This window comes from Ruditapes philippinarum, unplaced genomic scaffold, assembly GCF_026571515.1.
Source record: "Ruditapes philippinarum isolate M1 unplaced genomic scaffold, ASM2657151v2 ctg1560_1_1_1_1, whole genome shotgun sequence".
NCBI lineage: Eukaryota > Metazoa > Mollusca > Bivalvia > Venerida > Veneridae > Ruditapes > Ruditapes philippinarum.
In genome coordinates, this window is record NW_026857080.1 from 261,111 (window position 1) to 278,021 (window position 16,911).

Sequence of the window (16,911 nt, forward strand, 5' to 3'; positions counted from 1 at the left end):
TCATTATTGACTTATGTTGGTTGCCCCTCATTGGCCTCCTGTAATCTAAATAAGCTTAGTTACTCTAGTTTACGCACTGTGCATGTATGTGTATATGATTTAACTCTGATAGTCATTTTCAACAGAAAGGTCCCCAAACTGTGATACAAATAATATTTCTATCCATATTTAATTAAATTTGATGGAAGTTCTTTATCAGGTACATCTATGTTATACTACACCTCATATAAGCTACAGGCTGAAATAAGAGGTACCATAATGTATACTAAATTGTGATTATTTGCATATTTTTTAAAGTTTATATCAGATTGTTTAAACTTATTCTAAATCATAAAGTTAGATTGAGTAGATAATGTATGTCAACCTTTAACCTACTGAATTTCATAAATAATTATTTTACTTGTTTTCATTTTCCATTTTCCATTTTTGGAACTCATTATCAATTTTAGGGATATCAAGATGAAAATTTAAAGTAATTAGTCAACCAACATTATGCAATGTAGACTTACATTCCATGTTAACTACTAACAAGAGGTCAAATTATGAAAAAAATTAGCCCTTACTGCGTCAGTAAAGGTGCCCTCACACATAAACCACGACCTTACTGCGACCTGAAAACTAGTAAAATAGCATTTTTCTTTCGAAAATCGTTGGTTTTCTTTCAAATTTCTCTCGCAGACGGTCCGGGGCTCTGCAGTCTTGTGTTCAGTACGTTTTCTCTATGTCCTCAATACGACCCTTCTACGTCCATGGCGTTTCCACTGCGACTGTATTGCGTCCCAAGGCGACCCCACGGCGATCATCGGCGACCCAGCTGCGACTGTGCTATGTTCTCTGCGTCCTTACGGCGACTCTACGACGACTATTGCGTTTGTCCGGCGACTGTCCTGCGACTGTACGACGACCCTACTATGTTCTTGCTACGTCTATAAAAACAATACTTTTTACCAGTAAAGTTCATTCTGAGTCTGACCTTACGGCGTCCTTAGTACGAGTGTACTGCGTTCTTATTGCGTCCTTACTACGATGCTGCTGCGACTATGGCGACTCCACTGCGATCCCACGGCAACCTAACCTGGACTCAGCAAGAACGCAGAGTTTCTGCGACTGTTTTGTGCATGTTCAAAATAGTCGCCGACGGTCTGCGACCTTGTGCGTCCTTGGGTTCCTCGCTACGACCTCGCTGCGTCCCTGCTGCGTCCATGGCGACTGTGCTGCGTCCTGGGTCGTAGCAAGGTCGCAGTAAGGACGCAGTAAGGTCGCGAGGTATGTGTGAGGGCAGTATTAGTCACACAGTAGAAATATGGTCAGTCATTTATGGCACATTAACATGACTGTAAATTATTACTTGAATCTGGAATCTTTTTTACTTTTCTTAAAATCTTAGTATTTTGTTTCTTAAGTTTGATTTTCTTGAAATATTTTTGCTCATCTGGATGACATGCAGGTTGAATAATTATCCTATTTAAAGCAGAACTGTCACATAACCTGACAATAAAGTCAGGTGTATATAATAAAGAGGAAACCTATGAAAATGATCTTGAAATTTTTTTTTACGTACAAAAAAATTGTACCTTAATATACAGTGATAAGGGAAATGATTGAAACATCTACATATTAAATTTATCTGTTTACAAATCATGTAATTGAATCTCAAAATTTTGCCTACCTGAATCAGCAGTCTCAAGAGATAAGAGAAAATAAAATATTTCTGTTGTAAATTGTAACTTAGAAAAAATTATAATTAAATGTATGATTAAATAAAAAAAAATTCAATATCAGTTAATAATCTTGACAAATTGTATTTGTATTTGATTGATATCTGCTCGCAGGTGTTGTGATATGCTTAGGAAGTTTCCAGTAAAAGATTAATTGTAAAGAGCACCTTAACACATTGAAATACATAAGACTTTGTATAGCAATTCTAGATTTTGAATGTCTATCAAAAGCATTGATCATGAAATCTCTTTGCATAATAAAACAATGCATCCTCCCCTAACACATCAGCAAATATGACTTAGTATTACCTTTTGTTAAAATGGAAAGTGCTCAAATGAGTATTATCATAATACTTGATAAAATGATGGCACTAATGAAAGACTTGTATTGTAACAAAATGTATGTTATATTGTCACCTTGGAGCAGTAATGTGTTAACTCCTTATATAATTTAATAGGAGTTAACCCGTTACTGCACTAAGGTGACACAATATGAAGATGTTAATGGTTACACTTGCACTTGTATTTTGTCGGCTAGTTTCAAATGATAAATCTGGTATCCTATACATCTTCTTTCTTAAACTTTCACCTGAATATGTACAGTGGACATGCCCTGTGCTTTGATTTTGGAATAGTCCATTTATTACATGAGGAGGTCAAATTATCAATTAAAATATTTACGTGAAGGTTAGCCTGGGTCTTAAGTAATGCCATTCCCAATTTGTCTTGTCATTATTGCTTAGACACATTGTGTTAAGAAAAACTTAATCAGGAAATAATATATTCAAAAAAGAAAATTAATCAATCAAAAATTGTAATGTCAATGCATGTTTTATCTTCAGTTTTGTTTGTGTGACAATTATTGCCATAAAATGAACATTTTTTTTGCAAAAGAATAGAAATAAAAACTTTTATGAAGCAACATTAAGATCATAGATAAAACTTCTAATAACATCCACAATGGGTTATAATAATTGAAATCTGTTGGTTCAAAACTAGAACATATTCTCTGAGAATACAAATAATTTAATCAAACATGCCCATTAACGTCTGCTGATAAATATCATAGTATCTGGACATGAGTGATAAAATCAGTTTGCTGTTGAATATATGTATTCAAAGTCAGAAAAATTAGTCTTTTTTGAGACATTTAATCTAGAAAATGATTTTATCAGTATTTGGAATCACAATTCATTATACTGTTTCTGACACCAAATTGAAAGAAAATAACAGTATATTTCAATAAATGTTAAAAAAATTCAAATTTTTAAATATTTGATGAAAGTGTCACACATGAATATACAACTAGTCTTTTGTCTAAATATTGTTTACATGAATGTTGTTAGAATTTATAGCCAAAAAAAATTTAATAGGGAAAAACATGATAACATTCCAAGTGGCATTTGTTGTTAAATACTGCAGTTTGAATTAAAAAAAGCATTTCTGTATTTGGTCAAAGTTCCTAAAAATCTTTAACAGAATATCTATTTCACTTTGTTTGAATAAAAAAGGAAGTTTGAAAGTTAATAATTATGAACATGTAATTTGTACTTAGAACTTAAAAATGTTGATTATTTTTTAATGAAAATCTAAACATGATTACCAACAACTATAATATAATAATGTAATTTACAGATGTATTTATATTCAATAAATTTAACCATTTGCAACCAAAATTAAGCTTACTTTATTTTAATTATTATTAACTGGATACTGTATGATGTGTGATTCCTCATAACAGAAATTTATTGGTACATGTATATCAAGCATTGTTATGTTTAGTGTTGCAAGGTTTTGACACGTACATCTTGTTTGCAGTCCCTAAATGTTGATAATTATTATACCCCCGCACAACAAAGTTGTAAGGGGGGTATACTGGAATCAGCTTGTCCGTCCGTCCGTCGGTTTTTTCTTGTCCGCCCAATAACTTAAGATTCCTTTGACCCTTAGTCTTCATATTTGGCATGGAGGTTAGTCATGATTAGTAGATGACCCCTATTGATTTTGAGGTCACTAGGTCAAAGGTCAAGGTCACAGGGGCCTTGACTTCAAAAAGCTTGTCCGCCCAATAACTTAGGAATAACTTAAGATTCCTTTGACCCTTAGTCTTCATATTTGGCATGGAGGTTAGTCATGATTAGTAGATGAAGCATGTAGAATACATAACTTAGCAATGCACTGGCTTAGTAACCTCAGATTTGGCAGGGAGGTTGTCCTTGAGCTCTAAATGGCCACTGTTGATCCTGACAAAGTGGTATGCGGGGGTATTCACGCCATGATAGTGGCAGTTCTAGTTTATTATGCCCCCACAAAGTGGGAGCATATAGCGTTGCACTTGTCCGTCCGTCTGTCCGTCCGTCTTTCCGTCCGTCCGTACGTCTGTCTGTCCGTACGTCCCGAAATCTTGTGAACGCAACTCCTCTTCAACCGGATGGCAGATTTTGCTTAAACTTACAGGGATGAACAACCTTAATGTGTAGATGGTAGTAAAGGAAGGAATTTTTGCTGCGACCAAATTTAACAGAATTATGGCCCTTTGTTGATTTTTTCACTATATACTATGTAGAAATTTTGTGAACGCAACTCCTCTTAAACCGGATGGCAGATTTTGCTTAAACTTACAGGGATGAACAACCTTAATGTGTAGATGGTAGTAAAGGAAGGAATTTTTGCTGCAACCAAATTTAACAGAATTATGGCCCTTTGTTGATTTTTTCACTATATACTATGTAGAAATTTTGTGAACGCAACTCCTCTTTAACCGGATGGCAGATTAAGCTTAAACTTATTGGGATGAACAACCTTAATGTGTAGATGGCAGTAAAGGAAGGAATTTTTGCTGCAACCAAATTTAACAGAATTATGGCCCTTTGTTAATTTTTTCACTATATACTATGTAGAAATTTTGTGAATTCAACTCCTTTTAAACCGGATGGCAGATTTTGCTTAAACTTACAGGAAAGAACAACCTAAATGTGTAAATGGTAGTAAAGGAAGGAATTTTTGCTGCGACCAAATTTAACAGAATTATGGCCCTTTGTTGATTTTTTTCACTATATACTATGTAGAAATTTTGTGAACGCAACTCCTCTTAAACCGGATGGCAGATTTTGCTTAAACTTCCAGGGATGAACAACCTTAATGTGTAGATGGTAGTAAAGGAAGGAATTTTTGCTGCGACCAAATTTAACAGAATTATGGCCCTTTGTTGATTTTTTCACTATATACTATGTAGAAATTTTGTGAACGCAACTCCTCTTAAACCGGATGGCAGATTTTGCTTAAACTTCCAGGGATGAACAACCTTAATGTGTAGATGGTAGTAAAGGAAGGAATTTTTGCCGCGACCAAATTTTACAGAATTATGGCCCTTTGTTGATTTTTAGTTTTCAACTTGTGGCACATGTAGTCTAAAAAATATTTGACCTAGAGTAATAAGATTGACAGAACAGTGGCGTGTGGGGGCATCCGTGTCCTATGGACACATTTCTAGTTTTAATTAAAGCATTACTAGTATTTATGGATGTATTTATGGATGACTTTAATTTGAGTTTTTGGATGTGGATGCACATTTTGTTTCCTATTATTACTTAATGTTCTTTGATACTAAATTTACTGGAAATTGTTCATATGGGTGTCATAGCAGGTGTTGTTAACCCAGGTGCCTACAGTTAATAGTTGTTCTCCATCTACATGTTAAATGTCTGCTTTCTAGAAAAACCACTGAGCCACCTTCATTGTGAAACAAAAACTAGAAAAAAAACTAGAAATGAAATAAAGATCAAGGATGTTGCAGCTGTACATGTTTTCTGGACCTTGTACTTAGAGGGCATGAGGGTCTTTATAGTGTATTTTGTTTCATTTTATTTCTTTGGGGTTGTTTATTTTGAAGCATGTGGGAAACTTTGCTAAAGACAAATAGCAAAATTTGACAGCCCTACAAATGTTGTTGTGTTTATTTTTTCTCTCCCCAGGTCTCAATCAATTATTCTAAGGATTTGGCGAATAAATCATTTCTGTGAGAAAGTTTTTAAGCTTTTGCATGTACAGATGTATTATATACATTTTGTATCTGACAATAACAAACACATGTTTTAAATTGTGAAACCTGACCAGTGAAATGTATATAACACTTGGGAACAATTTGACATTAGTGAAAAGTTCATGTCAGTGCAGATATGAAGGATTACTGGGAGTTGTGAAGGTGTTCAGGTTATAAGTTTAAAATTCAAATTGATTTAAAAGATTGATTAGAATGACAAGATCCCAAGAAAAAATCTTGAATTAACCTAAATTTATTAAGGAGAATTGGTCTACAATCATGAATGGGCACAATTTCCATAAGTATTTCAAATATTGATGAAAACTATAACAATGTATCATTTGTATATTCTTATAAAATATTGCTTGAAAGAAGAAATGTTGCTTAAGTTCCAAGTGATTTAGTATGAACATTTTTAGATGAATAATTATATTTTGTTCTAGAACAGTTTATAATCTGCTTTGTACATAAATGATCAGATCCTGTATCTTAGTCACTTGCCAAAAACTTCCATGTATAGTTCTTTCGTGATTTGTTTTTTTTTTATGTGTTATACTATCAACATAATTATTTATTGTTTTACAGACCTTTTATCATAGACCAATTCACTTTAAAACATATTAGCCTTGTATTCAAAATCGACTAATGGCAGAGTTCTATTTTTAGACTGGTGTTCTCAATCACAAATTGTAACCGGGTCTGGGGCTGACTTATCCTGCTGAATTTGTTTAATGGATTTGCCCATGGAACATTCCATTCAAAGCTTAAGGATTTGGACTACAATATTACACCAAAATATGGAAAATGATCTACCAACAGTATGGAGCCCAGCTGGTCTATTCTGATGGCATTAATGCTTATCACTTTCAGTCCCACCAGTAACCAATAAAGGTTAAAACCACTCCAATTTTTAAGATTTTTAACAAGTGTTGGAAGTGAAATTTTACTGATTAAAAAAGAAGTCCATAAATCTTGGCCGGCAAAATCTCATTTTTACTTGCTTGCCCAATTTTTATCTTAGCTTTTCCATAGGATATTTATATAATTAGTTCTTGAAAATTTCCACTTGTCCATAAACAAATGATTGAATTTGCTGGCAAGCATAAACAGTCTAATGTGGCAAAGTAAAATTCATTAGTTATGAATCAGTTGTTCCTAAACAGACTTAATTGACTTTATGAATTTTGAAGAAAAACACATAAATGTCGTAAATCTACGTAAATCATGCAAATGTTTTTATATTGCTGGATTTTGAGATTTTTATCAGGCTAGAGGTAGAAGCTGTATGGCTTTTTAATGGATGTGTAATCTTTTAAATATTGATCAATTTACGAGATATTTGTAAAAGATAGACAAAAATTTTTCAGAAGCAATAATTTACTGTGACAATTATGAGTGTATAATGACCATTTTAAAGTGTAATTAAATACAAGCAAAGTGACACCCACATGAGTTGATTAATTGAGTATTTTAACGCGGGTGACATAAATGCTGTAGAAAAATACTAGTGTTGTGGTATATTACTTTTTTATGAAAATGTATCTTCAGACCAAGACTTTAACATTAAAGTTAATACATTATGTAAATAATTTTAATGAAAAAATCTGTCAGAAACTAAATACTGTGTAATAGTTAGACACTTAATTATAAAAGAATTTTAAACAATTTAAACAGCTCAAAAGGAGCAATATAGGAGCAACGGTAATTGTTAAAGGCAACAATTATTTTTCGCCTTATAAAACAAGCCTATAAAAGGCCTCTTCCCAATGGAAATTTTCTTTAAAATCATGCAGTTTTTCCAAAAAGGTAACCTTACACCAGCTTTTTTACTTCCCAGATTAGCAATTTTAGCGATAATCTTTCCCCTTCCCAAGTTAATGAGAAAAACCAGTTGATGGTTATTTTTTCCTTATTAGCATCTAACTTACCTAGTCGTTGACCTACTTCCATAGGTATGCATGGTGATTAACCAGATAGATGGGATTTTTAAATGAATTGTTAAAAAAAGCATTATGGTAACAGGTTATGCCAAAAAATAAAAACATCAAAAAAACATCAGAAATTTTCAAATTTAAGCATTCTCATTGGCCAAAAATGTAGGACGAAGACTTTTCACAACAAGGATAATCTGAAAATGATGCCTTTCAAAATCTGAACATGTTAGCATATAATTTATGCTAGACTCAAATGTTACAATAGACAAAGTGATAGATAAATGATATTTGGAAATAATTTTGATACAAAACATAAAAGAAGTGGAAATGTGAAAGAAGAGAAAAGAGAACTAATACCTAAGTATGATAGCATTCTATTGTTAGAGTTGCGTCAAAAATACACTTGTTTTATGCAAAGTCTTTGAATCTGTGGCGCAAATTACATTAATGCGGTCAATGTCATTTAAAATTTGTCAGTTTTTTCATTTGTCAATATAATATAGAATCAATAGAAAGTTTGTCTGTTGCAGGTATGATGATGGCATGGTAGAAGTAATGGCACTGTACTCGTCATTCCATATAGCCCAGCTGCAGGTCGGCATGGCATCTCCATTAACACTAGGTCAAGCCAGAAATGTCAAGGTAAGTCAACTATTCACCTTGACCTTGATGGAGATAATATTTCATTTTTCGTTATGATTATTCCTATTCATAAAAAAACATTTTGCACGTCTTTCATACTTGGCAGAAGTCAACTTGTCATGTTCACCTTCTTTTACTTTTGAAGAAGACAAGCAGATGTTCTTGCATTATATTTCAGGCAAGAGTTACGTTTGAGCTTTTACAAGTATACATGTAACAGTGGACAGAAAATAATATTCTAACACAAATAGTGAACATTGTATAAAATTTAGATTGCTGTCAGTGTTGAAGAAATTCATTACCAGTGAACAGTTGTAGCAGATCTGGCGAAAATATTACAATCCTTGTGTCTGAAGAAATTGCTTAAACAATTGTCAGGTTCAGAGGTGAAGGTCATAATGTTTCCTATTCATAGATGACCTTGATAGGAAGTACAGAGGTGAAGGTCAAATTGTTTTCTATTGATAGATAACCTTGATTTGAAGTACAGAGGTGAAGGTCATAATGTTTTCTATTTATAGATAACCTTGATAAGAAGTACAGAGGTGAAGGTCATAATATTTTCTATTTATAGATAACCTTGATAGGAAGTAATGCACCAATGCAGTGTGATGGTGAACCTTGGGAGCAGCATCCTGCAGAAATTAACATCAGATATCACAGGAAAGCAAACATGCTGGCCATGACACCACAAGAATTATGAAAACTTCCTCTGAGGAAGTAACTAGATGTAAAGTTAAATGTAAAAAGTATTTAATACTTTAAGCTATCTTATTGTGTTTGCTTTTAATGTTAAACCTTTTTTGGTGATAACAGTATTGAAGAAAATGTACTGTATGGCTGCAATCTGATCTTTTTATACAATATATGTAAAAGCAATGCTTAGTAAAATGTGTCAACTTTCCATGATTGTAAACATAAAGAGTTAATAAAGAATGGCAACTTGATACAAATTGTTGGTGCTCACTATGTGCTAAATAAAATCAAATAGAGAAATCTAGTTTTTGTAAAAATTTATGCTTAAAAAGGTGGCCAGATATATGTATGAATACTTATTTTTTATCTTTATTTTTTGCAAAAATCTGTTCAGTTTTGATCATAAAATGATAAAAGTCTACTTTGTAATTTAATCATAAATAATTTTGTTAATAGTTAAAAAGATTTTAGTTTTCCAAAATTAAAGGTTATTGGTTAGTTTTTAAGATAGACTTATTCTCTAATAACTGTAATATGCAGATTTCAATAAATAACTAAATATCATTTCTTTCAAAAACAACCAGCCAAAATTTAAATTTTTCTTAAACCAGTCTGTCCTTCGGCAACCATGTATGGTTACCTTTTAGGATTGCTTAAATTTCTCTTACTGGTATGTTGGGTTTAAAGTGTTTAAATGCTTTTAGGTTTAAAGTCACTTTATGTTAAAAATTTTATAATTTTTGAAACACTGAGAGAGCGAAGATCTGAAATTTGGAACACAAGATATTGCTGTAGACTTTCATTAAAAGGCATAAAAATCTCAAAAAATATTTTGTCAAAAAAACAGTTACCTCAGTCGAGTCCCTTTAAGCAGGGAGTCTTGCCCATTTATTCATGTGAGTGACTTAAGGCCATCACAGTCCTCTTGTTCTGCTCAAATAATTTAATTAGTGAATTCTTTGCTTTTATCATTTTACTTTTAAAACCAAGGCATCTATTTTACATGATGATTTTCTTGGAAACCTTGTAGTTTATTGGCTATCTCATCTTCTACCTCGTATATAAATATGAATATAAAAATTATATTCTATAAAGTATTTGAATATTGATCTTTAATAGACTTTTTTTAATTTATTAATTTGTGGTGTTTTAATAGGGAAAAGTCATTAATTGACTGATATGCTGTTTCATTCTCATTGCAAGGAAAATCAAAATAATTATCATCTACTTATGGCTGCAAAAAACTGTAGCCCTGTTTAATCTCTAGATGTAATAGGTTTTGAATGCCTTGAGCAATGAAGTGCAATGTACTGCAATTTACAAATATATCTTTTTTAACTACATATAAATACCTTTGATTTAGAATGTAAATTTTTGAAATATCCAGATTGTTATTTATGTACAGGGTCTTTTTTGTGTGTTTTTATATAATTGATTATTTCTGTTTATTTTGAAGTATTTACTATCATTTTTTTTTGGCATTTAGGATTTATGAGTCATTTTAAAACAACCTGTTTAGTCACTTATGATTATTTATTGCTTCTTTACATTTGAAATGGATTTTTTTAATGATACTTGAATAGAAACATTAAAATTCCATTTTTGATATCTTAATGGTTGTATGCAGAGTTTTTTTGCATTTTTCTTTTCTTTTCTTTTTTAAATATAAAATAAAAATGTAATATTTATCAAGTAATCAGTTGTACATTTTGTATCATTAATATTTATTATTTTTTTGCATTAATTCTAATGATATCCATTATTTAATGGGTGTCAAAATAATTTTTTAACCATTATGAGTTATAAATTTATGATTTTATTTCAAACTTGTCCTTAAAGACCATTTTTAGATAAAGACCACATTTATATTCTGTAACTTAAAATTTGTATTTTGATATATTTTCCTTAGTATTGTTTCCTTTTAAGTCAGTTATATTGCAGTCATTTTTGTATAATCAGGGTTTGCACTGCAAATTCTTTGTTTTATTTGTGAACAAATATAGTGCAAAAAGCCAACATTTTCGGTTTTCTTTGCCTGACCTATATCTAATGGTTTGACTGTATCTATGTTTTTTGGTGAAAGTGAATTAATGAATCCTCAAAACTTGTAAAATGCAAATTTGATGGTTATTTATAGTACATGTACTTTTGAAAAACTATTTGTAACATGTTTTTTTCCAGTAGATATTTAAAATAAGACAATGGATTATATTTGATGAACATTTGTTTGTTATACAAGTAAAGTCCATTTAATTATTTCACTTTTGAACACCAGCTGTTTCAGTTTTAGTGTTTGCATTGCATATGCCGTATGACATATTTTTTGTAAATTATATATAGACAATCAATATCCTCTATATATATCTGTGTATAAAACTCATATTTGAAGAAAATAAAAAATATGGATTCTTTTTTGTATGTGAAACAATATCATGTGATAAGGTTTCAAATGTGCTATATTTAAAAATTTTGTCTTCCATGTTGCTCTCCCATTTCCTATTTCCAGTAAATAATTCATCTTTATCTTGACAGTTTATTAGATAGAATGGAATACAAGAAGAATGTTCAAAAACAAAATATAATTTCAACAAATTCCATTGTCTGTATGTTTCAACAATGAATCATAATTATGTTCTGGTATATGATTCATAGAAATCTATTTTTAGTTTTATTTATGGTTTTATTTTCCAAATCTATTTTTAGTTTTCAAATCTATTTTTAGAATTCCATCAGCATCACCACAGGTATTAACTGATTAAAATTCTGTTGTTCTGTGATCTCTTCACGACCCTATTGAAATATTGTCTGAGATTTGCAGTTAAATGTAATGCACTTGTGGTTTGTCTCAAAAACACAGACGTGTTTAAAATAAAAACTTTGCTTCACTCTGTGTTATTATAATTTTTATATTAGGGTTTTTTTGAGAGTTTTCTTCAAAGAACATAATATTTGGCAGACACTTTGAGAAGCAGAGCATAAAAATCATCTTCAGATATGTTTATTAATTACATTTGTGTGCTGTTTTATGTTTCTGTTTCATCTTTATAGTTGATGTTGTTTTTTGTTGTTTATTCATTTATTTTTTGCAGGGTTTTTTTTACCTTTTCTTATATTTAAGGAATCGAGTCCCAGTTTTTAATTTTAAAAGAAATCCAGTCATTTTTTTGATGTTCTAAAATTTTAAACTTTAAGTGAAGCAAAACAAAAAATTAAAAATTTTATTAACATCTATTATAATTAAATATTTTTCAAATGTTGGTGATAACTTGGTTACTCGGATATCAGTTACCCAGCTGATAATTACTTTTTTTCTTACTCTTTAAGCAATATTGCTATTGTAAATAGATATTCATTAAAATATGATAATAATTTATAAAAGTTGTCTTTATAAAGCTGGGTTAGTGGATAAAATAGCTGTAAATTAAATATTACTTACAACATATAATTTATGCATTTATTTTACTGACTCAATGTAAATTTAGGAAACTTCCATCAAAATCTGATATTTGTTCTTCTAAATATGAATAAACTAACTTTATAGATTGACATGTAAGCTATGTGGCATTACATATTTGGTTGCCAAAATGTGATAATTGTATTTAGGAAATAGATATCAATTCTGAGTGCATTGTTGTAGAATAATGCACGGTTTGAGTTCAAATGCGTAGTAATATAATCACGAAGGCCGATAGGCCTGAGTGATTAATTACAAAGCATTTGAACGAAAAACGTGCATTATTATACAATAATTCACGAAGAATTGATATCTATTTCCATTCATACACGTCAAGAAAAAATATAATTATTATTATAACGTTGGACTTTATGTTTGGTGGTTGAATTTGTTTTCTCCTCAGGGTTTCCAATAGAAATGTTCTTTAAAGGCCGTTCCAGTGGGTTGAAAATACTGTCGTTAAATGAACCGTGTGTAGAAACATTTTGAAAATAACGAATTTTGAAAACGTTTATACAACTTTGTTTGTTTATTTATTTCAGTTTATAATTTTCCAAGCGAAATACAAATTATTAATAGTGAAATAAATGTAAAACTAAACTCGTTTGCGACATTAAAATAGCGTACTTGATTTGATTGTTTTGCACGTGCTGTTTGGCGCTACATTATGACGTCACGTAAACAACACTTTAAACGTCTGTACAGCGTTAACGACTGAATTAAAGATATTGGTGTTCAAATTAATTTTCTTAGTTAGACCATTTTCTTTCATTCTAGACAGTTTTCACAACAAAATTCGTCAAAAATTGTTTTAATTTATCAGATTTTTTAAACAAAATGGCGCCTTCAATGTGAAAATACACAGGGAGATAATAAGAACGGCGAGTGCATTGTTGTAGAATAATGCACTCTTCCGGCCTTCTTTGTCTATACAGAAAAATTTCCGATAGTGTTAGAATACTTATTTTTAGCTCGACTTTTCTATGAAAAGGGGAGCTATCCTACTCGCCCCGGCGTCGGCGTCGGCGTCACACCTTGGTTAAGTTTTTCGTACCACCCCACTTTATTTCAGAAGTATTACAAGTATGGCTTTGAAACTTACCATACTTGTTCACCATCATAACCTCCATCTACAGACAAGAGTACATAACTCTGTCAAGGTTTTTGACAGAATTATGGCCCTTTTTTGACTTAGAAAGTGTATTGAGCTTGGTTAAGTTTTTTGTACCACCTCACTTTATTTCAAAACCATTGGAGGTATTGCTTTGAAACTGACCATACTTGTTTACCATCACGACCTTCATCAACAGACAAGAGGACATAACTCTGTCAAGGTTTTTGACAGAATTATGCCCCTTTTTGACTTAGAAAATACATTGAATATGGGTAAAATCCACTTATTGCCTTAACCCTTTGAGATATTGCTTTTGAAAACTTTTAATGCTATTTCACATCATTACCCCATCTGTACGCAAGAGAAGGTAACTCTGTCAAGGATTTGTTTTAAAAATTAAGGCCTTTTATCGACTTAGAATCTTGGTTAAGTTTTTTAGTACCAGTCCACTTTTTGAACTGAACTGTTTGAGATATTAATTTGAAAGTTGGAATACTTGTTTACAATCATGATTCCCAAACATGTCCAGGAGAAGGTAATTCTGTCAAAGATTTTATTTGAATTATGGCCCTTAACTGTCAATGTTTTGTATTATAGGCAAGCACTAAAAAACTTAAAAAATCTAAAAAAATTCATTCCTATCCACTTGTTCACTTTACCATAAATTATGTTCATATAAACATTGCTGTAATATTCAAGGGTATCAAACAACTAGTTTTTTTTCTTTCTTACCAGCCCTCTTTTGACTTAAACATTTCAAACTTTGCTGCAGTGTTCAAGGGTATCACACAATTCAGTAAAATAATTCTTCACTAAATATCTTAATGCTCATGGCCATTGTTCACTTTAAAAATACAGAGATTCTTGTATTGCCTTTTACTGCAAAAACTTTTTTTATTGGCAAGCAATAAAAAAGTCGAGCGCGCTGTCTTACGGACAGCTCTTGTTGTATAAATATATAGTTATATTAGCACTTTATAAAAACAATCATAATTATCATGCACATGTGTATTTAACCCTTAACCTAAATTTCTTAAATAGGCTTAACCATCTTTCAATCTGGATAAAACCATTAATTATTTTTAGGGAGAATTTCAAATATGTAATAACTGAATATAATACCAAGATCACGTGTTACAAAAGTGTCAGCTGATTTTGGTCTGCACTGGTCTTAAGGATAAAATCTATTACTGCCAGAAGACCAAGTGTTAAATAAGCTTATTTGCTGTAAAAATTAAGCTACAGTAATTCTTAGTTAATAAATATGTCATTGAATGAATAAAATTTGTTGGTTTGGTATGAAACTTCAATTTCCTTACAAATAACTTCTTTTCTGATATAAGAGCACTATTCTTTCATGTAATATTTTTGGCTATATGATTTTAACTATTTATTGTAAAAATACAGAAGCTGTATGGAAAAACTAAAATTATAAAAAGATTTTGGTATGTTAATTAAGAAATCTGTGTATTTGTCCTGTTTTTTGAAACTTTAATTATATATTAGTACTGATTCTTTTCTGGGGCAAAGAAATTTTGTCCCAGCACATTTTGAGCTTGATGTCTATATAATTAAAGATGTTTTAGAACTGAGTCTAATTATTTAGAAAGGTCTTATTGTGTCCTCCTTCATTTGTCCATTGTTTTCTTTAACATTTTCTCATAGAACAAGCAGGGACAAACACAGCATCTTTATTGTTGACCAGTGAAAGGGAATCTGGTGGTTTAAGTGTTCTCACATCTAAACATACTGAAGACCCCAAGAAAATGTGACAAATAATTTAAATTTTGTAAATTACTTTCTCCGCCCATTTATTTGTTTACATTCTCTTTGATCAGCTTGCTTTTATAGCTAGGGAGTATGCCCAAAGTGTCCCACTAGCCCATGTCGATAGTGAATAAAGGAAGATAATTTAGACTGTACCCTTGATGTTGAAATGTGACACCGACGGTATAGTGTTTTCAGCTGTTAATGGACAGTCAATTAGTGCCAACCCTGTAATTAACTCCCTTACCTCCCTTTATTGACACACTCACGATATTGTTGGCTTTTTAAAATGAAGCATTGTCAAGCGTTAGATATTGTACTAAGATTATTTGTCTTATCTAATGTTACTTTTTTCCCTTAATGAGAGTTTTATGGGTTGTAATCGTGTGTGAACTGAAAAATTTCCCTCCATTTTTTTTTGGTGAACACACACGCTAATTACTGTGTTATATTGTCTTTCTAATGAATAGAAAAACATTCCTGTTTGAGAATATGCTAGTTGTTATTTGTAAGTTATTTGTTTGTTGTTGTTTGTTTTTTCATTAACTGAAACAAAGAAATATCAAAATTTAAACTTTTACAGAAAGCCAGGCTTTTCTAGCATCTCTAGTGGAGTCGGAACCTTTTTTTTCTAGAATCTGTTTTTAACAACTTTTATACATAGATACATGAATTTGATTTGTCAAATAATTTGAATGTTAACATTATTATATCGTTAACATCACATTTTTATAATATTTTTTCAGAGAAAATACTATATTTCTGATATTTAAGATGTTTATATTGTATAGTATTACTTAGTACATGATTAATATTTTGAACCATTAAGAAATTTTCTAACAAAAATGATAACTACCTTAGGCTCATACTTAATGATAAAAACAGCATTTTTTAACTAATCATGCAGATATTTAATCATAGACACAGCCCTTTTTTTACTTGGAACTGTCCATGCTTGATTTTAGGGAGTTTTAACTTTTATCTGCTGAAATTCTTAAATGGAATTGTCTAGCTTCAATTTTTTTATAACAAGATGGGGGGAAACTCAGTCTACCAATTGGAATATAGAGCTTGGAGATGCAGCCTGACCAGGCTGTATACTGGTGGCAAGCTTAAGGGTTAATAACTTCCGGTTCTGGCAGGTTTTTAGTAGATAAACACAGAGCAGGCAATTGTATGTTGTCAAAGTACGCAATTGTCCAGCTATATTGGTGCATGACTTGGGCAAGTTATCAGGTGTCTGTACTTTAGGCCTCAAAGGGTAATGTAAGTGATAATTAATCAGAATTCTTTATAAGATTTAACATCTCTTTATACTTTATATCTTTTATATTGATACTGTAGATTATTTTTTTTAGAATGTATGTTCTTTATTAAGTATGTAATGATTTCTATGAATTTGGTTGTTTTTTTACAATTTTTTATGTTTATAGAGAAAAAAAATGAAAATAATGAGTATATTTTTGGTAGGAAATGATATTATGAAACAACAGGTATGTTGCATATGGAAATGGTTGCAGCGTGATGTTCAAAGTTGATATATT

General features: G+C 31.1%; 1 protein-coding gene across 1 annotated transcript in view; it reads left to right on the top strand.

Moving 5' to 3' along the window:
* Positions 1 to 11,048, top strand: part of LOC132748686 (diacylglycerol kinase epsilon-like) — a 51,971-nt gene extending 40,923 nt beyond the window's left edge. Inside the window, exons 9-10 of the mRNA XM_060738297.1 lie at positions 8,225 to 8,336; positions 8,911 to 11,048. Of these exons, the coding sequence (XP_060594280.1) occupies positions 8,225 to 8,336; positions 8,911 to 9,039 (241 nt within the window). The 3' untranslated portion in view covers positions 9,040 to 11,048. The remainder of the gene's footprint in view (positions 1 to 8,224; positions 8,337 to 8,910) is intronic.
* The last annotated feature ends 5,863 nt before the right edge of the window (positions 11,049 to 16,911 follow it).